The sequence below is a fragment of the Cetorhinus maximus genome, chromosome 2 (genome assembly GCF_964194155.1).
Source record: "Cetorhinus maximus chromosome 2, sCetMax3.hap1.1, whole genome shotgun sequence".
In the NCBI taxonomy this organism is placed as follows: Eukaryota; Metazoa; Chordata; class Chondrichthyes; order Lamniformes; family Cetorhinidae; genus Cetorhinus; species Cetorhinus maximus.
Window position 1 is genome coordinate 3,757,957 of NC_135880.1, and position 21,846 is coordinate 3,779,802.

General features: G+C 50.1%; 1 protein-coding gene across 1 annotated transcript in view; it reads left to right on the forward strand.

Moving 5' to 3' along the window:
* Positions 1-21,846, forward strand: part of oxct1a (3-oxoacid CoA transferase 1a) — a 105,069-nt gene that overhangs the window by 75,809 nt on the left and 7,414 nt on the right. Inside the window, exons 13-15 of the mRNA XM_078560209.1 lie at positions 11,655-11,730; positions 15,971-16,060; positions 16,858-16,938. Of these exons, the coding sequence (XP_078416335.1) occupies positions 11,655-11,730; positions 15,971-16,060; positions 16,858-16,938 (247 nt within the window). The remainder of the gene's footprint in view (positions 1-11,654; positions 11,731-15,970; positions 16,061-16,857; positions 16,939-21,846) is intronic.

Consider the following 21,846-nt stretch of genomic DNA (forward strand, 5'->3'; position numbering starts at 1 on the left):
AGGGAGCTTTACTCTGTATCTAACCCCGTGCTGTTCCTGTCCTGCGAGTGTTTGATGGGGACAGTGTAGAGGGAGCTTTACTCTGTATCTAACCGGTGCTGTACCTGTCCTGGGAGTGTTTGATGGGGACAGTGTAGAGGGAGCTTTACTCTGTATCTAACCCCGTGCTGTTCCTGTCCTGCGAGTGTTTGATGGGGACAGTGTAGAGGGAGCTTTACTCTGTATCTAACCGGTGCTGTACCTGTCCTGGGAGTGTTTGATGGGGACAGTGTAGAGGGAGCTTTACTTTGTGTCTAACCCCATGCTGTACCTGCCCTAGGAGTGATGGGGACAGTGTAGAGGGAGCTTTACTCTGAATTTAACCCCGGGCTGTACGTGCCCTGGGACTATTTGATTGGGACAGTGTAGAGGGCGCTTTACTCTCTATCTAACCCCGTGCTGTACCTGACCTGGGAGTGTTTGATGGGGACAGTGTAGAGGGAGCTTTACTCTGTATCTAACCAGTGCTGTACCTGCCCTGGGAGTGTTTGATGGGGACAGTGTAGAGGGAGTTTTACTCTGTATCTAACCCCGTGCTGTACCTGTCCTGGGAGTGTTTGATGGGGACAGTGTAGAGGGAGCTTTACTCTCTATCTAACCCCGTGCTGTACCTGACCTGGGAGTGTTTGATGGGGACAGTGTAGAGGGAGCTTTACTCTGTATCTAACCGGTGCTGTACCTGTCCTGGTAGTGTTTGATGGGGACAGTGTAGAGGGAGTTTTACTCTGTATCTAACCCCGTGCTGGACCTGTCCTGGGAGTGTTTGATGGGGAGGGTGTAGAGGGAGCTTTACTCTGTATCTAACCTCATGCTTAACCTGTCCTGGGAGTGTTTGATGGGGACAATGGCGAATGAGCTTTACTCTGTATCTAACCCCGTGCTGTTCCTGTCCTGCGAGTGTTTGATGGGGACAGTGTAGAGGGAGTTTACTCTGTATCTAACCCGGTGCTGTACCTGTCCTGGGAGTGTTTGATGGGGACAGTGTAGAGGGAGCATTACTCTGTATCTAACCCCGTGCTGTAACTGTCCTGGCAGTGTTTGATGGGAACAGTGTAGAGGGAGCTTTACGCTGTATCTAACCCTGTGCTGTACCTACCTTGGGAGTGTTTGATGGGGACAGTGTGGATGGAGCTTTACTCTGTAACTAACCCCGTGCTGTAACTGTCCTGGCAGTGTTTGATGGGAAGAGTGTAGAGGGAGCTTTACTCTGTATCTTACCCCGTGCTGTCCCTGTCCTGGGAGTGTTTGATGGGGACAGTGTAGAGGGAGCCTTACTCTGTATCTAACCCCTTGCTGTACCTGTCCTGTTAGTGTTTGATGGGGACAGTGTAGCGGGAGCGTTACCCTGGATCTAACCCCATGCTGTACCTGTCGTGGGAGTGTTTGATGGGGACAGTGTAGTGGGAGCTTTACACTGTATCTAAGCCCGTGCTGTCTTTGTCCTGGGAGTGTTTGATGGGGACAGTGTAGAGGGAGCTTTACTGTGTAACTAAGACCGTGCTATTTCTGCACTGGGAGTATTTGATGGGGACAGTGTAGAGGGAGCTTTACTCTCTATCTAACCCCGTGCTGTACCTGACCTGGGAGTGTTTGATGGGGACAGTGTAGAGGGAGCTTTACTCTGTATCTAACCGGTGCTGTACCTGCCCTGGGAGTGTTTGATGGGGACAGTGTAGAGGGAGCTTTACTCTGTATTTAACCCCATGCTATACTTGCCCTGGGAGTGATGGAGACAGTGTAGAGGGAGCTTTACTCTCTATCTAACCCCGTGCTGTACCTGTCCTGGGAGTGTTTGATGGGGACAGTGTAGAGGGAGCTTTACTCTGTATCTAACCCCGTGCTGTTCCTGTCCTGCGAGTGTTTGATGGGGACAGTGTAGAGGGAGCTTTACTCTGTATCTAACCGGTGCTGTACCTGTCCTGGGAGTGTTTGATGGGGACAGTGTAGAGGGAGCTTTACTCTGTATCTAACCGGTGCTGTACCTGTCCTGGGAGTGTTTGATGGGGACAGTGTAGAGGGAGCTTTACTTTGTGTCTAACCGGTGCTGTACCTGTCCTGGGAGTGTTTGATGGGGACAGTGTAGAGGGAGCTTTACTTTGTGTCTAACCCCATGCTGTACCTGCCCTAGGAGTGATGGGGACAGTGTAGAGGGAGCTTTACTCTGAATTCAACCCCGTGCTGTACGTGCCCTGGGACTATTTGATGGGGACAGTGTAGAGGGAGCTTTACTCTGCATCTAACCCCGTGCTGTAACTGTCCTGGCAGTGTTTGATGGGAACAGTGTAGAGGGAGCTTTACACTGTATCTAACCCTGTGCTGTACCTGCCCTGGGAGTGTTTGATGGGGACAGTGTAGAGGGAGCTTTACTCTGTATCTAACCCCGTGCTGTACCTGTGCTGGGGGTGTTTGATGGGGACAGTGTAGAGGGAGCCTTACTCTGTATCTAACCCCTTGCTGTACCTGTCCTGTTAGTGTTTGATGGGGACAGTGTAGCGGGAGCGTTACCCTGGATCTAACCCCATGCTGTACCTCTCGTGGGAGTGTTTGATGGGGACAGTGTAGAGGGAGCTTTACACTGTATCTAACCCCGTGCTGTCCCTGTCCTGGGAGTGTTTGATGGGGACAGTGTAGAGGGAGCTTTACTGTGCATCTAAGACCGTGCTATTTCTGCACTGGGAGTATTTGATGGGGACAGTGTAGAGGGAGCCTTACTCTCTATCTAACCCCGTGCTGTACCTGACCTGGGAGTGTTTGATGGGGACAGTGTAGAGGGAGCTTTACTCTGTATCTAACCAGTGCTGTACCTGCCCTGGGAGTGTTTGATGGGGACAGTGTAGAGGGAGTTTTACTCTGTATCTAACCCCCTGCTGTACCTGTCCTGGGAGTGTTTGAAGGGGACGGTGTAGAGGGAGCTTTACTCTGTATCTGACCCCATGCTGTTCCTGTCCTGGGAGTGTTTGATGGGGACAGTGTAGAGGGAGCTTTACTCTGTATCTAACCCCATGCTGTACCTGTCCTGGGAGTGTTTGATGGGGACAGTGTAGAGGGAGCTTTACTCTGTATCTAACCTCATGCTTAACCTGTCCTGGGAGTGTTTGATGGGGACAATGGCGAATGAGCTTTACTCTGTATCTAACCCCGTGCTGTTCCTGTCCTGCGAGTGTTTGATGGGGACAGTGTAGAGGGAGTTTACTCTGTATCTAACCCGGTGCTGTACCTGTCCTGGGAGTGTTTGATGGGGACAGTGTAGAGGGAGCATTACTCTGTATCTAACCCCGTGCTGTAACTGTCCTGGCAGTGTTTTTTATGGGAACAGTGTAGAGGGAGCTTTACGCTGTATCTAACCCTGTGCTGTACCTACCTTGGGAGTGTTTGATGGGGACAGTGTAGAGGGAGCTTTACTCTGTAACTAACCCCGTGCTGTAACTGTCCTGGCAGTGTTTGATGGGAACAGTGTAGAGGGAGCTTTACTCTGTATCTTACCCCGTGCTGTCCCTGTCCTGGGAGTGTTTGATGGGGACAGTGTAGAGGGAGCCTTACTCTGTATCTAACCCCTTGCTGTACCTGTCCTGTTAGTGTTTGATGGGGACAGTGTAGCGGGAGCGTTACCCTGGATCTAACCCCATGCTGTACCTGTCGTGGGAGTGTTTGATGGGGACAGTGTAGAGGGAGCTTTACACTGTATCTAAGCCCGTGCTGTCTTTGTCCTGGGAGTGTTTGATGGGGACAGTGTAGAGGGAGCTTTACTGTGTAACTAAGACCGTGCTATTTCTGCACTGGGAGTATTTGATGGGGACAGTGTAGAGGGAGCTTTACTCTCTATCTAACCCCGTGCTGTACCTGACCTGGGAGTGTTTGATGGGGACAGTGTAGAGGGAGCTTTACTCTGTATCTAACCGGTGCTGTACCTGCCCTGGGAGTGTTTGAAGGGGACAGTGTAGAGGGAGCTTTACTCTGTATTTAACCCCATGCTATACTTGCCCTGGGAGTGATGGAGACAGTGTAGAGGGAGCTTTACTCTCTATCTAACCCCGTGCTGTACCTGTCCTGGGAGTGTTTGATGGGGACAGTGTAGAGGGAGCTTTACTCTGTATCTAACCCCGTGCTGTTCCTGTCCTGCGAGTGTTTGATGGGGACAGTGTAGAGGGAGCTTTACTCTGTATCTAACCGGTGCTGTACCTGTCCTGGGAGTGTTTGATGGGGACAGTGTAGAGGGAGCTTTACTCTGTATCTAACCGGTGCTGTACCTGTCCTGGGAGTGTTTGATGGGGACAGTGTAGAGGGAGCTTTACTTTGTGTCCAACCGGTGCTGTACCTGTCCTGGGAGTGTTTGATGGGGACAGTGTAGAGGGAGCTTTACTTTGTGTCTAACCCCATGCTGTACCTGCCCTAGGAGTGATGGGGACAGTGTAGAGGGAGCTTTACTCTGAATTTAACCCCGTGCTGTACGTGCCCTGGGACTATTTGATGGGGACAGTGTAGAGGGAGCTTTACTCTGCATCTAACCCCGTGCTGTAACTGTCCTGGCAGTGTTTGATGGGAACAGTGTAGAGGGAGCTTTACACTGTATCTAACCCTGTGCTGTACCTGCCCTGGGAGTGTTTGATGGGGACAGTGTAGAGGGAGCTTTACTCTGTATCTAACCCCGTGCTGTACCTGTGCTGGGGGTGTTTGATGGGGACAGTGTAGAGGGAGCCTTACTCTGTATCTAACCCCTTGCTGTACCTGTCCTGTTAGTGTTTGATGGGGACAGTGTAGCGGGAGCGTTACCCTGGATCTAACCCCATGCTGTACCTGTCGTGGGAGTGTTTGATGGGGACAGTGTAGAGGGAGCTTTACACTGTATCTAACCCCGTGCTGTCCCTGTCCTGGGAGTGTTTGATGGGGACAGTGTAGAGGGAGCTTTACTGTGTATCTAAGACCGTGCTATTTCTGCACTGGGAGTATTTGATGGGGACAGTGTAGAGGGAGCCTTACTCTCTATCTAACCCCGTGCTGTACCTGACCTGGGAGTGTTTGATGGGGACAGTGTAGAGGGAGCTTTACTCTGTATCTAACCAGTGCTGTACCTGCCCTGGGAGTGTTTGATGGGGACAGTGTAGAGGGAGTTTTACTCTGTATCTAACCCCCTGCTGTACCTGTCCTGGGAGTGTTTGAAGGGGACGATGTAGAGGGAGCTTTACGCTGTATCTGACCCCATGCTGTTCCTGTCCTGGGAGTGTTTGATGGGGACAGTGTAGAGGGAGCTTTACTCTGTATCTAACCCCATGCTGTACCTGTCCTGGGAGTGTTTGATGGGGACAGTGTAGAGGGAGCTTTACTCTGTATCTAACCTCATGCTTAACCTGTCCTGGGAGTGTTTGATGGGGACAATGGCGAATGAGCTTTACTCTGTATCTAACCCCGTGCTGTTCCTGTCCTGCGAGTGTTTGATGGGGACAGTGTAGAGGGAGTTTACTCTGTATCTAACCCGGTGCTGTACCTGTCCTGGGAGTGTTTGATGGGGACAGTGTAGAGGGAGCATTACTCTGTATCTAACCCCGTGCTGTAACTGTCCTGGCAGTGTTTGATGGGAACAGTGTAGAGGGAGCTTTACGCTGTATCTAACCCTGTGCTGTACCTACCTTGGGAGTGTTTCATGGGGACAGTGTAGAGGGAGCTTTACTCTGTAACTAACCCCGTGCTGTAACTGTCCTGGCAGTGTTTGATGGGAAGAGTGTAGAGGGAGCTTTACTCTGTATCTTACCCCGTGCTGTCCCTGTCCTGGGAGTGTTTGATGGGGACAGTGTAGAGGGAGCCTTACTCTGTATCTAACCCCTTGCTGTGCCTGTCCTGTTAGTGTTTGATGGGGACAGTGTAGCGGGAGCGTTACCCTGGATCTAACCCCATGCTGTACCTGTCGTGGGAGTGTTTGATGGGGACAGTGTAGAGGGAGCTTTACACTGTATCTAAGCCCGTGCTGTCTTTGTCCTGGGAGTGTTTGATGGGGACAGTGTAGAGGGAGCTTTACTGTGTAACTAAGACCGTGCTATTTCTGCACTGGGAGTATTTGATGGGGACAGTGTAGAGGGAGCTTTACTCTCTATCTAACCCCGTGCTGTACCTGACCTGGGAGTGTTTGATGGGGACAGTGTAGAGGGAGCTTTACTCTGTATCTAACCGGTGCTGTACCTGCCCTGGGAGTGTTTGATGGGGACAGTGTAGAGGGAGCTTTACTCTGTATTTAACCCCATGCTATACTTGCCCTGGGAGTGATGGAGACAGTGTAGAGGGAGCTTTACTCTCTATCTAACCCCGTGCTGTACCTGTCCTGGGAGTGTTTGATGGGGACAGTGTAGAGGGAGCTTTACTCTGTATCTAACCCCGTGCTGTTCCTGTCCTGCGAGTGTTTGATGGGGACAGTGTAGAGGGAGCTTTACTCTGTATCTAACCGGTGCTGTACCTGTCCTGGGAGTGTTTGATGGGGACAGTGTAGAGGGAGCTTTACTCTGTATCTAACCGGTGCTGTACCTGTCCTGGGAGTGTTTGATGGGGACAGTGTAGAGGGAGCTTTACTTTGTGTCTAACCGGTGCTGTACCTGTCCTGGGAGTGTTTGATGGGGACAGTGTAGAGGGAGCTTTACTTTGTGTCTAACCCCATGCTGTACCTGCCCTAGGAGTGATGGGGACAGTGTAGAGGGAGCTTTACTCTGAATTTAACCCCGTGCTGTACGTGCCCTGGGACTATTTGATGGGGACAGTGTAGAGGGTGCTTTACTCTGCATCTAACCCCGTGCTGTAACTGTCCTGGCAGTGTTTGATGGGAACAGTGTAGAGGGAGCTTTACACTGTATCTAACCCTGTGCTGTACCTGCCCTGGGAGTGTTTGATGGGGACAGTGTAGAGGGAGCTTTACTCTGTATCTAACCCCGTGCTGTACCTGTGCTGGGGGTGTTTGATGGGGACAGTGTAGAGGGAGCCTTACTCTGTATCTAACCCCTTGCTGTACCTGTCCTGTTAGTGTTTGATGGGGACAGTGTAGCGGGAGCGTTACCCTGGATCTAACCCCATGCTGTACCTGTCGTGGGAGTGTTTGATGGGGACAGTGTAGAGGGAGCTTTACACTGTATCTAACCCCGTGCTGTCCCTGTCCTGGGAGTGTTTGATGGGGACAGTGTAGAGGGAGCTTTACTGTGTATCTAAGACCGTGCTATTTCTGCACTGGGAGTATTTGATGGGGACAGTGTAGAGGGAGCCTTACTCTCTATCTAACCCCGTGCTGTACCTGACCTGGGAGTGTTTGATGGGGACAGTGTAGAGGGAGCTTTACTCTGTATCTAACCAGTGCTGTACCTGCCCTGGGAGTGTTTGATGGGGACAGTGTAGAGGGAGTTTTACTCTGTATCTAACCCCCTGCTGTACCTGTCCTGGGAGTGTTTGAAGGGGACGATGTAGAGGGAGCTTTACGCTGTATCTGACCCCATGCTGTTCCTGTCCTGGGAGTGTTTGATGGGGACAGTGTAGAGGGAGCTTTACTCTGTATCTAACCCCATGCTGTACCTGTCCTGGGAGTGTTTGATGGGGACAGTGTAGAGGGAGCTTTACTCTGTATCTAACTGGTGCTGTACCTGTCCTGGGAGTGTTTGATGGGGACAGTGTAGAGGGAGCTTTACTCTGTATCTAACCCCGTGCTGTACCTGTCCTGGGAGTGTTTGATTGGGACAGTGTAGAGGGAGCTTTACTCTGTATCTAACTGGTGCTGTACCTGAACAAAAACAGAATTACCTTGAAAAACTCAGCAGTTCTGGCAGCATCGGTGGTGAAGAAATCAATTAACGTTTCGAGTCTTCATGACCCTTCGGCAGAACTGAGTATAGTTAGGAGAAAGGTGAAATTTCAGCTGGTCTAAGGTGGGGGGCGGTGGGAGAGAGAAGTTGAGGGTGGGGTGGTTGTAGGGATAAGCAAGCAGTGATAGGAGCAGATAATCAAAAGATGTCACAGACAAAAGGATCAAAGAGGTGTTGAAGGTGGTGATATTGTCTGAGAAAAGTGCTAATTAAGAATGGAAGACAGGATACTCAAGGTACAGCTTTAGTGGGGGTGGGGTGGAAAGACTAACAAAGTTTTAGTTTTAGATTTAAAAATAATGGAAATATGATGGAAAAGAAGAACCTATATAAATTATTGAAAAAAAAGGGAGGGGGAAGAAATGGGGTGGGGACGGGGGGAGGGGGAGTTTAAGATCTAAAGTTGTTGAATTCAATATTCAGCCCGGAAGGCTGTAAAGTGCCTAGTCGGAAGATGAGGTGCTGTTCCTCCAGTTTGCGTTGGGCTTCACTGGAACAATGCAGCAAGCCAAGGACAGACATGTGGGCAAGAGAGCAGGGTGGAGTGTTAAAATGGCAAGCGACAGGGAGGTTTGGGTCTTTCTTGCGGATAGACCGCAGGTGTTCTGCAAAGCGGTCGCCCAGTTTGCGTTTGGTCTCTCCGATGTAAAGGAGACCGCATTGGGAGCCACGAATGCAGTAGACTAAGTTAGGGGAAATGCAAGTGAAATGCTGCTTCACTTGAAAGGAGTGTTTGGGCCCTTGGACGGTGAGGAGAGAGGAAGTGAAGGGGAAGGTGTTGCATCTTCTGCGTGGGCATGGGGAGGTGCCATAGGTGGGGGTTGAGGAGTAGGGGGTGATGGAGGAGTGGACCAGGGTGTCCCGGAGGGAACGATCCCTACGGAATGCCGTCAGGGGGGTGAAGGGAAGATGTGTTTGGTGGTGGCATCATGCTGGAGTTGGCGGAAATGGCGGAGGATGATCCTTCGAATGCGGAGGCTGGTGGGGTGATAAGTGAGGACAAGGGGGACCCTATCATGTTTCTGGGAAGGAGGAGAAGGCGTGAGGGAGGATGCGCGCGATATGGGCCGGACATGGTTGAGGGCCCTGTCAACGACCGTGGGTGGAAAACCTCGGTTAAGGAAGAAGGAGGACATGTCAGAGGAGCTGTTTTTGAAGGTAACATCATCAGAACAGATGCGATGGAGGCGAAGGAACTGAGAGAATGGGATGGAGTCCTTACAGGAAGCGGGGTGTGAGGAGCTGTAGTCGAGGTAGCTGTGGGAGTCGGTAGGCTTGTAGTGGATATTGGTGGACAGTCTATCATCAGAAATTGAGACAGAGAGGTCAAGGAAGGGAAGAGAAGTGTCAGAGATGGACCATGTGAAAATGATGGAGGGGTGAAGATTGGAAGCGAAATTAATAAATTTTTCCAGGTCCCGACGAGAGCATGAAGCAGCACCGAAGTAATCATCGATGTACCGGAGAAAGAGTTGTGGGAGGGGGCCGGAGTAGGACTGGAACAAGGAATGTTCCACATACCCCATAAAGAGACAGGCATAACTGGGGCCCATGCGGGTACCCATAGCCACACCTTTTATTTGGAGGAAGTGAGAGGAGTTAAAGGAGAAATTGTTCAGTGTGAGAACAAGTTCAGCCAGACGGAGGAGAGTAGTGGTGGATGGGGATTGTTGGGGCCTCTGTTCAAGGAAGAAGCTAAGGGCCCTCAGACCATCCTGGTGGGGGATGGAGGTGTAGAGGGATTGGACGTCCATGGTGAAGAGGAAGCGGTTGGGGCAAGGGAACTGGAAATTGTTGATGTGACGTAAGGTGTCAGAGGAATCACGGATGTAGGTGGGAAGGGACTGGACAAGGGGAGAGAGAAGGGATTCAAGATAACGAGAAATGAGTTCCGTGGGGCAGGAACAGGCTGACACGATCGGTCTGCCAGGACAGTTCTGTTTGTGGATTTTGGGTAGGAGGTAGAAGCGGGCCGTCCGAGGTTGGGCGACTATCAAGTTGGAAGCTGTGGGAGGAAGATCTCCAGAGGAGATGAGGTCAGTGACAGTCCTGGAAACAATGGCTTGATGTTCAGTGATGGGGTCATGGTCCAGGGGGAGGTAGGAGGAAGTGTCTGCGAGTTGACGCTCAGCCTCCGCGAGGTAGAGGTCAGTGCGCCAGACAACAACAGCACCACCCTTGTCAGCGGGTTTGATGACAATGTTGGGGTTGGACCTGAGAGAATGGAGTGCAGCAAGTTCAGAGAGAGACAGATTAGAATGGGTGAGAGGAGCAGAGAAATTGAGACGGCTAATGTCACGCCGACAGTTCTCGATGAAAAGATCAAGAGAAGGTAAGAATCCAGAGGGAGGGGTCCAGGTGGAGGGAGAATATTGGAGGTGGGTAAAAGGATCCGTTGAACGGGGAGAGGACTCCTGCCCAAAGTGAGCACGGAGACGAAGACGGCGGAAGAAGAGTTCAGCATCGTGTTGAGCCCGAAATTCATTGAGATGAGGGCGTAAGGGTATGAAACTAGGTCCTTTGCTGAGCACTGAACGTTCAGCATCAGAGAGGGGAAGGTCAGGGGGTATAGTGAATACACGGCTGGGGCTGGGATTGGAAGATGGGGTGGGGACAGAGGGACAAGCAGGGGTGGAGGGTCCCAGATGGGTGTTGGTGTCGATGAGTTGTTGGAGCTTGCGTTCCTTAGCACTTGAGAGAAAGAGAAAAAGTTTCTTGTTGAGGCGTCGGATGAGACGAAGAATAAAATGAAACTGGGGGCACGCGCAGCTTTGAAAAAGGGTGCGGCGGTGCTGCTGGAGGGAGAGGTCGCGTGTGTTCATATGGCGGCGCATGGACTGAGTGTGGATCTCAGAATGCGACGGGAACAGCAGTCCGAGAAACGTTTTATGTCCCGGAGATACCTGTAATCCTGGGTGGGTTCGAAACAAGAGGGATGGAATTTCAGTTGAAATCCACGTGGGGTGAGTTGGAGACGGAGACAGTCACTGAGAAAGGAAATATGGCTGTGAAAGCGGGTTTTAGTAAACACCTTGTCAAACACCAGGAGAGAAATGGAAAGCAATGAAGGTGAACAGGGCAGAAGAGACAGGCGGAAATCCTGTCGGAGAACAGAACCATAGTTAGTGCTGTACCTGCCCTGGGAGTGTTTGATGGGGACAGTGTAGAGGGAGCTTTACTCTGTATCTAACCCCGTGCTGTACCTGTCCTGGGAGTGTTTGATGGGGACGGTGTAGAGGGAGCTTTACTCTGTATCTAGCCCCGTGCTGTACCTGTCCTGGTAGTGTTTGATGGGGACAGTGTAGCGGGAGCTTTACTCTGTATCTAACCCCATGCTGTACCTGTCCTGGGAGTGTTTGATGGGGACAGTGTAGAGGGAGCTTTACTCTGTATCTAACCCCGTGCTGTACCTGCCCCGGGAGTGTTTGATGGGGACAGTGTAGAGGGAGCTTTACTCTGTATCTAACCCCGTGTTGTACCTGTCCTGGGAGTGTTTGATGAGGACAGTGTCGAGGGAGCTTTACTTTGTATCTAACCCTGTGCTGTACCTGCCCTAGGACTATTTGATGGGGACAGTGTAGAGGGAGCTTTACTGTGCATCTTAAACCGTGCTGTTCCTGTCCTGGGAGTGTTTGATAGGGACAGTGTAGTGGGAGCTTTACTCTGTATCTAACCCCGTGCTGTACGTGCAGTAATAGTAAACTTCCTTGTTGTTGTGAGGAGCTGATTTGAAAGGTGATTTTCTCAATTAAATTGTTGTCTGTGTGCTCTGTGAATCCTTTCCTGCAGGGGACACGTGAATATGACGATGCTGGGTGGAATGCAGGTTTCGAAGTTTGGTGATTTGGCCAATTGGATGATTCCGGTGAGTGAGGTCCCTTCGACATAGTTTTGGCAGCTGTTCAACATATTCTGTCATTGTTTGATATTTTGCTGCCTTTGAAACTAGTTACAGGTATTACGGGTTGTTCGTGGGGTTTGTAGTCGCACTGATCGAGCAGTGGTTGGGTGCCTTTAATCCGAGACCGGTATAAACCGCGAGATGTCGGTAGCAAAGTGTCAGTCGGGGATCTGTTTTCTCATTTTATATGACTGGCATGGATTTTCCTTTGGGCGTCGGGACCCTGATGTGGGGCGTTCAGGGGGATCTGTAAATGTTGACCATGTGCCGCCCTCCCCAACCTTCCAGGAGGCAGCCAATGAGGAGGCTGCCTATTAGGGATGGTGGGCGGACCCCTGAGACTGCAGGTCCAATCGGAGGGCCGGGTATGATGTCAGGCTGGCAGCCGCACTGGGAAAGGTGGTCACTGCCCAGACCGGCCGCCTGCGCCACCTCCACATGGTGGCACCCTCTGGCTGTGTGGAGGTGATTAATGAATGAGGAGTGAGGCTGGGCCGACCATTGGGTTAGAGGGGAAACCCCCTCCATCTGACCATTCATGGACTGTGGCCTTTTGTTCCCATGGCCCGTTGTTGGCATGTGGAGCCTCCGGCTCTGATGGCATCCTGACCTGCCAACAGGAGGGCACCGCGATTGAGTCGGCAGCCTCCGCACTCACCAGGATCCACCCCGGCATCGGTAAAACACCAGCACCGTCACTAAATGGCCCCGAGGTGGAGTCCGAATTGCAGTAATTGGTTGCTGATTTCCGTGGGTAGGGCGGACCCCCTTGCTCCCAGCCTGCCCTGGGAATGTCCCTGAGAAGTGGGAATGCAGCGGGGATTCATCCTGATGAGGCTCCCGTACTCATTCCCCCCAACCTCCAACCCCGCTTCCAGGCGCCAGAAAAATTCAGCCCTCCACCTGTGGTACCCGCCACCAACCCTGTTCACAAGACGCTGACTTCAACCCTGTTCTGTTCTGAGGCCGAACTGAACTGTTCACAAACACGTCATGTTTGATCCTGAAATAAGCTTCTGACCTCATGTCTGCAGCATCACTAAGTTCCGCCTATTTCCACCTCGGTAACATCGCCGGCATTCCCTCTTGCCTCAGCTCATCGACTGCTGAAACCCTCACTCATTCCTTCATTACCTCTGGTCTCGACTATCCCAACGCACTCCTGGCCGGCCTCCCACATTCCAACCCCCGAGACCATCAGGACTCTGCTGCCCTCTGCTTCCTCGGTCCGAGCCCCGTGCACCATTACCCTCAATTGCTGCTCACCCGGTGTGGGGTTCTGGTTAATCAGCACTTTCGTCTCCAAATCCTCCTTCTTGTTTGCAAATCCTGCTGTGGCCTCTGCCCTCCCTATCGATACAACCTCGTGTACCCTGCATTCCTGTTGTGATATCTGCGTTCCTCTAATCCTGGCTTTGTGAGACTGTTGAGAATTGAATTCCCCCACCAGTTACAGGTGTGCCTTTAGCTACCTAGGCCCCTCACCCTCCAACCTCACCACCTCACTACCTTACCTGTCTTTGCTCACTTTTAAGATGATCCTTAAACCCTGCCCCTTTGACTAGGCCTGTCCTAATGTATCTTTCTGGAGCTCAGTGACACTGTTTGTTTTATCGCGCTGCTCTGAAAGACCTTGCGATGTTCTTACAACAGCAAGAAGTTGTTGTAATCCCTGTTAGGGTGAAAGGAATCACTGGCAATCATTGTGCAGATATCTCCCTGGGTGGACAGGGAATCACTGGCAGTCACTGTGCAGATATCTCCCTGGGTGGACAGGGAATCACTGGCAGTCACTGTGCAGATATCTCCATGGGTGGACAGGGAATCACTGGCAGTCACTGTGCAGATATCTCCCTGAAGGGCACAGGGAATCACTGGCAGTCACTGTGCAGATATCCCCCTGAGTGGACAGGGAATCACTGGCAGTCACTGTGCAGATATCTCCCTGAGTGGACAGGGAATCACTGGCAGTCACTGTGCAGATATCCCCCTGAGTGGACAGGGAATCACTGGCAATCATTGTGTAGATATCTCCCTGGGTGGACAGGGAATCACTGGCAGTCACTGTGCAGATATCTCCCTGGGTGGACAGGGAATCACTGGCAGTCACTGTGCAGATATCCCCCTGAGTGGACAGGGAATCACTGGCAGTCATTGTGCAGATATCTCCCTGAGTGGACAGGGAATCACTGGCAGTCACTGTTCAGATATCCCCCTGAGTGGACAGGGAATCACTGGCAGTTACTGTGCAGATATCCCCCTGGGTGGACAGGGAATCACTGGCAGTCACTGTGCAGATATCCCCCTGGGTGGACAGGGAATCACTGGCAGTCATTGTGTAGATCCATATCCTGGAACTCCCTCCCTAACAGCACTGTGGGTGTTCCTGCATCACAGGGACTGCAGTGGCTCAAGAAGGTGGCTCAACTTCACCTTCTCAAGGGCAATTAAGGATGGGCAATAAATGCTGGCCCGGCCATTGGCGCCCACAACCCGTGAATGAATGTAAATAAAGATACCTCCCCGAGGGGTAGGCAGATGCCAGGCATTGTGCAGATAGCTACTTTTAGATTTGTTTGTAATTGGGCATTGATTCAGGAAGACATTTGTTCTCCTTTAATGCGTCAGCAATTAACCAGCGATTGTTCAGTCTGCTGGCACTGCCTGGAGCTTTTTTTTCCATTCTGTTAGACACTGAGTTGTGTAGCAGCTGGTCACGCTGCCTGGAGTCTGTAACTCTCAGACATGTGATTTGTTGGTAGTGTTCTCAAGGTCATTGTTTCTTTTAACGTTCCATATCATCAATTTATTTTTAGAGTTTGTTATTTTTTTGCCCTGCTGAGACTCTCGAGGAAAGTCCGGTTCTAATCACTGCTGCCCAGTGGGGAGCGACCCGGCCGGCAGTTCATACACCCTGCACCCCCCCAGTATCCCCCACCACCGCCCCCCTCAGTACCCTGGCATTGCACTGCCCTTCACACAGGCTCTGAGTGGAACCTCCGTTTTAGTTAGTGAGCAGGAGGCCTGGAAAAAGTCACAGAATTTTAACAGCACAGAAGGAGGCCATTCGGCCCATCGTGTCTGCACTAGCTCTCCAAATGAGCATTATGATCTAGTGCCATTGCCCTGCCTTTTCCCCGTACTCCTGCACATTGTTTCTATTCAAATAATCATCTAATGTCCTCCTGAATGCCTCGGTTGAACCTGCCTCCACCACACTTCCAGGTCGTGCATTCCAGACCCGAACCACTCGTGTGAAAAAGATTTTTCTCACCTCACACTTACTTCTTTTGCAAATCACTTTAAATCTGTGCCCCCTGGTTCTTGAGCTTTTTACGAGCGGGAACAGCTTCTCCCTATCTACTCTGTCTGGCTTCCTTGTGATTTTGAACATCTCTATCAAATCTCCTCTCAGCTTTCTCCTCTCCAAGGAGAACAGTCCCAACCTCCCCAATCTATCCTCATAGCTGAAGTTTCTCATCCCTGGGACCATTCTTGTAAACCTCTCCTGCACTCTCTCCAATGTGTTCATATCCTTCCTATAATGTGGTGCCCAGAACTGTACACAATATTCCAGCTGAGGTTTAACCAGTGTCTTATATAAATTCAGCATGACTTCCCTGCTCTTGTACTCTGTCCGTATTAATAAAGCCCAGGATACTATATGGTTATTAACCACTGTCTCCACCTGTCCTGCCACCTTCAATGATCTATGAACATATACACCCAGGTCTTTCTGCTCCTGCACCCCCTTCAAAATCTCACCCCTTATTTTATATTGTCTGTCCATGTTCTTCCTACCAAGCTGCAACACCTCACATTTCTCCACATTGAACTTTATCTGTCACCTATCTGCCCACCCCACCAACTTGTCTATGTCCTTTTGAAGTTCTACACTGTCCTCCTCACACTTTACAACAATCCTAAGCTTCGTATCTTCACTGTCCCTCGAGTGCTGGGCCTTGCTGAGTTATTGTGTTACACCAGCAGGGACCTGGTTGACCCTGAGGGAGATATTCTCAAGATTGCTTCACCAGCCCCTGGTTGTGGGCACTGCGGTCAGAATTCTGCTTTGAATATGCGGATTGAGCCCCGATGACACACCTGCCATCGTACCCCCCAGGTGGAGTGGGGGTTATTGTGGTGGTTTCTGGCCCTCTGCTCCCACTGCCATGTCTAAAGTGATCTCTCTTCTCTCTTCCAGGGTAAGATGGTGAAAGGAATGGGTGGAGCCATGGACCTGGTGGCCAGTGCAGACACGAAAGTGGTGGTTACCATGGAGCACTCTGCTAAGGCAATGCAAACAGTTTGTCTGGGGGAGGGGGCGGGGTTTGGGGTGGGGGGAGGGGGAGAGATAGGGAGGATGCCCATCACTGTCCCTCGAGTGCTGGAGTGTTACACCAGCAGGGGCCTAACGGCTGAAGTCGGCCTGATTGACCCTGAGAGAGATATTCTCAAGATTGTCCGGTCAGCCCCTGGTTGTGGGCGTTGCGGTCAAGACCAGCGTTTATTTCCCATCCTTAATCACACTGGTTTTTAGACCAGTTCAGAGAGCAGTTAAGATATAGGTCTGGAGTCACGTATAGGCCGGTAAAGATGACAGGTTTCCTCCTGTGAAAGACACTTGTGAACCGGTTGGGGTTTTTATTGAATTTAGCTCCCACACTCTGGCTGCAATGACCGAGGAGTCCTCTGCAGCAGCCGGGAGATTAACACAGCATCTTCTGTTGAAAGGCCCAGTGGAACCGGAACGTTTTATGGAGGCCACCTCACCACCCATATCCCTTCCTTGGGAATCGGACTGAGGACAACACCCTGATTGGAATTACAAGGGAGTAGCCGTGAGGAGTCCTTTGCGAAGAAGGTGCAGGAAGATCTCTCTGGCGAGAGGTTTCCTGACTAGTATTTGGCACCAGTTGTACGGGGTAGGACCTGGCCTGAATGCTCGCACCTTGTTGCAGCCTCTGAGACGGAGAATTGTACCTGAATAGTGCCAAACCAATCAGTGGGAGGCCCGTGTAAAATATAATAGCCACTAGTGTACTGCTGACTGTGTTAATAGTAAAATAAAGCACCATGTCTCTGCTGCAGGGTGGAGTGCACAAGATCCTGGACAAGTGTAACTTACCCCTAACTGGCAAACGATGTGTGAATCGCATCATCACCGAGAAGGTAAGGGTCCCTTCTTCACACATTTACACCTGGGAGTTTAAAAATAAGCTCACTCTCATAATGTAGGCTTTGTTGGCAAGGCCAGAGTTTACTGCCCTTGAGAAGGTGGTGGTGAGCTGCCTTCTTGAACCACTGCAGTCCATGTGGTGTAGGTACACCCACAGCGCTGTTAGGGAGGGAGGTCCAGGATTTTGACCCAGCGACAGTGAAGGAACGGTGATATATTTCCAAGTCAGGATGGTGAGTGACTTGGAGGGGAACTTCCAGGTGGTGGTGTTCCCATCTATCTGCTGCCCTTGTCCTTCTAGATTGTAGAGGTCATGGGTTTGGAAGGTGCTGTCTAAGGAGCACCTTCCTTTCACTTACCGGAAACCACCCCTCACCCTGCCAGACATCAGCATCAAGCAGGAGATGAAGTAAATGCCAGCCCATTTTAAATAAAGAGACCTGGGAGTGATAATCTCAGGATAAGGGGTTGACATTTCTGGCCGATGAGAAATTTCTTCAGTTGGAAGGTTGTTAATCTTTGGAATTCTCTGGAGGTGTGGACAGGTGGTCATTGAGTATGTTAAAGGTGCAAATGGATAGCTTTTTGAATTCTAAGAGAAGCGAGGGATTATGGTGAGCAGGGAGGAAGGTGGAATTGAGTTTGAAGGTCAGCCATGATCTTATTGAATGGCGATGCAGGCTCACTTGGCCATGTGGCCTAGTCCCACTCTTCATTCTTATGCTTTTAAATTACAACAAGCTGCAGAACCTGGAGACCAGGTTAAGCAGAGACCTCACTAAGCAGGTCTGGCAGCATCTGTGGAGAGGGAAACAGAGTTAACGTTTCGAGCCCAATATGATCCTTCAGAACTGAAGGTAGGTAGGAGTAGGATGGGTTTTATGCTCTCTGAAGGGGCAGGTATAGCTTAGAGGGCAGGGAAGATTAAATGACAAAGATTTCATTGCACCAAAGGCAAGGGAGTGATGATGATAGTAGTAAGGAAACAAAACATTGGTCCAGAGTAGGTGTTAATAGCAAAATGAAGGTCAACTCAATCTGAAAGAAAAAATAAGATCCAGACTGTCACTTAGCAAAAAAAATCAAAATGGATGATAGAGTTCAGGGTCTGAAGTTGTTGAACTCAATATTCAGTTCGGAAGGCTGTAAAGTGCCTAGTCAGAAGATAAGGTGCTGTTCCTCCAGTTTGCGTTGAGCTTCACTGGAACAATGCAGCAGGCCAAGGACGGACATGTGGGCATGAGAGCAGGGTGGAGTGTTGAAATGGCAAGCGACAGGGAGGTCTGGCTAATGCTTGCGGACAGACCGAAGGTGTTCCACAAAGCGGTCACCCAGTTTGCGTTTGGTCTCTCCAATGTAGAGGAAACCGCATTGGGAGCAATGAATGCAGTAGACTAAACTGAGGGAAGTGCAAGTGAAATGCTGCTTCACTTGAAAGGAGTGTTTGGGCCCTTGGACAGTGAGGAGAGGGGAAGTAAAGGGGCAGGTGTTGCACCTTCTGCGGTTGCATGGGAAGGTGCCGTGGGAGGGGGTTGAGGTGTAGGGGGTGATGGAGGAGTGGACCAGGGTGTCCCAGAGGGAACAATCCCTGTGGAATGCCGATGGCCGGGGGGGGGAATTAGGGTTTATTAAAGGATCTTAAATATTTAAAGAAGGTAAGCTCAGAATCTTCCTTGAAATTGAGACCAGAAAATAGCAGCAACACAAATACATCGGGAATAATGGAAAGGAAATCATCACATTATCCCCAAGCAAACTTCCCTCAAAAATTAAGAAACGTTTGAAAAGATCAGCTAATCAGGATGTAGTTAATAATGGTGAAAGAAGCAGGGTTATTTGATATACAGATTGGTGTGGTGTGTGAGTTAATGTAGCAGAGGGAAAACCTTTGGGAGATTTGTAGTACTATCCTGTGGTACTGTGGTTCCAGTCCCCAGTACTCTGGTTCCCAGAGGACTGAGATCAGCTAACTTTGTATCACGGGGTTTGCAGTTTCACTTTCGCTGCTCTGACTATCTCAGTGGAGAGATGATGTATTTAGTCTCATAGAGCCCGCTTTTAATGACAAAACCTCGATGTTGAGTATTCCCACGCCCTGTACATACACACACACTGAATTATGATTTATTAATGTATGTACATTTGCTGATGATACAAAGCTAGGTAGGGAAGGTAAGCTGTGGGGAGGACACAGAGAGTTTGTAGAAATATAGACAGGTTCAGTGAGTGGGCAACATGTGTCAGATGGAGTATAACGTGGGGAAGTGTGAAGTTATTCACTTTGGTTGTAAAAATAGAAAGGCAGAATATTTTTTAGCAGGTGTGTAAATGTTGATGTTCAGAGAGACTTGAGTGTACTCAGCAAGGAACACAGGGAAAGTCAGCATGTAGGTGCAGCAAGTGATTGGGAAGGCAAGTGGCATGTTGGTCAGTGAATTAGGGCACAACAATAAAGAAGTTTTGCCACCATTGTACAAGGCTATGGTAAGAAGGTTCACCAGATTGGTCCCTGGGATGAGGGGCTGGTCCTATGCAGAGGGGTTGAGTAAATTGGGTTTATATTCTCTGGAGAAGGATGAGAGGTGATCTCATTGAAACCTGCAAGATCCTGAGGGGGTTTTGACAGGGTGGAAACTGAGAGATTGTTTCCACTGGTTGTGGAATCTAAAACCCGGGGCCACAGTCTGAGGATAAGGGGCCAATCATTCAGGACTGAGATGAAGAGAAATTACTTCACTCAAATGATTGTGAATCTCTGGAATTCTCTACCCCAGAGGGTTGTGGGTGCTCCATCGTTGAATACATTCTAGACAGAGAGTGATGGGTTTTGGGGCTTTGAGGGTTATATGAATTGGAAAGGTGGAGTTATGGTAGAGGTTCGGCCAGGTTCTTGATGAATGATGGAGCAGGCTCGAAGGGCTGAATGGTCTCCTCCTGCCCCATTTCTTATGCTGTTATTGTGTATAGTCTGGCCTCATCTCCCCCTCCTTGACTCATCGCGATACATTTGCATAAAGTGTAGCTCAGGCAGAGTGAAGGATACGACCTCTTTAAGAGTAGATAATGTAGAGAGTCAGTGTTTGGAACATATTGAAATTGTGGGTTTGTAGAACAGTTGAGCGGCTTGTGTAGTGTCTCCTGCTGTTCCGGCAGTATCACAACAGAGTCTGCCTGACAAGGTTCAGGCTGTGGTGCTTAATGACGTTTCAAGGTTGGAGAGAAAGTTCCAGAACATAGCTTTGCTTGGGAGCTTATCTGTAGTTGGTTCATCTACATCCCCTTTTTCAGTCAGTCTCTCCTTCACACATTTCTCTACCCCTATATCCTTTTACCTGTTCTATCCCTCGATTTCCCTGTCTCATTTCCTCTGTTTTACTCTCTGACAGTCACAGTGTTTCTCCCTTTTAGATTAAATTGGTACTCCGTCTCTCCCTCCCTTTATATAACCCTTCCCATCTCCCCATGACCTCCCAAGTGCTCCCAGAGTTTTGTTTTCTATTTTTCTACCTTTCTCTGTCAATTTCCAATATTCTCTTTCATGTTTCTTTGTCCATTGATCCCTCCACATGAATTGCTGCTGCTGCTGGTGCAATGAATTTAAATCAAAATATTTATCTCCACGCCACAGGCAATGAGTGACACATTAAACCAACTGTGCGGCTGGCTTAGTGTTTAGAAACATTCATTAATACAAATCACATCCAGCCCTAAAACTCATTCATTTAACATATCTAACAGGTATTCAGTGTATATCTTGCAATATATATCCAATCACATGCTGTACCTGCCCTGGGAGTGTTTGATGGGGACAGTGTAGAGGGAGCTTTACTCTGTATCTAAGCCCGTGCTGTACCTGTCCTGGGAGTGTTTGATGGGGACAGTGTAGAGGGAGCTTTACTCTGTATCTAAGCCCGTGCTGTACCTGTCCTGGGAGTGTTTGATGGGGACAGTGTAGAGGGAGCTTTACTCTGTATCTAAGCCCGTGCTGTACCTGTCCTGGGAGTGTTTGATGGTGACAGTGTAGAGGGAGCTTTACTCTGTATCTAAGCCCGTGCTGTACCTGTCCTGGGAGTGTTTGATGGGGACAGTGTAGAGGGAGCTTTACTCTGTATCTAAGCCCGTGCTGTACCTGTCCTGGGAGTGTTTGATGGGGACAGTGTAGAGGGAGCTTTACTCTGTATCTAACCCCGTGCTGTACCTGTCCTGGGAGTGTTTGATGGTGACAGTGTAGAGGGAGCTTTACTCTGTATCTAACCCCGTGCTGTACCTGTCCTGGGAGTGTTTAATGGGGACGGTGTAGAGGGAGCTTTACTCTGAATCTAAACCCGTGCTGTACCTGTCCTGGGAGTGTTTGATGGGGACGGTGTAGTGGGAGCTTTACTCTGTATCTAACCCCGTGCTGTACCTGTCCTGGGAATGTTTGATGGGGACAGTGTAAAGGGAGTTTTACTCTGTATCTAACCCCGTGCTGTACCTGTCCTGGGAGTGTTTGATGGTGACAGTGTAGAGGGAGCTTTACTCTGTATCTAACCCCATGCTGTACCTGTCCTGGGAGTGTTTGATGGTGACAGTGTAGAGGGAGCTTTACTTTGTATCTAACCCCGTGCTGTACCTGTCCTGGGAGTGTTTGATGGGGACAGTGTAGAGGGAGCTTTACTCTGTATCTAACCCCGTGCTGTACCTGTCCTGGGAATGTTTGATGGGGACAGTGTAGAGGGAGCTTTACTCTGTATCTAACCCCGTGCTGTACCTGCCCTGGGAGTGTTTGATGGGGACAGTGTAGAGGGAGCTTTACTCTGTATCTAACCCTGTGCTGTACCTGTCCTGGGAGTGTTTGATGGGGACAGTGTAGAGGGAGCTTTACTCTGTATCTAACCCCGTGCTGTACCTGTCCTGGGAGT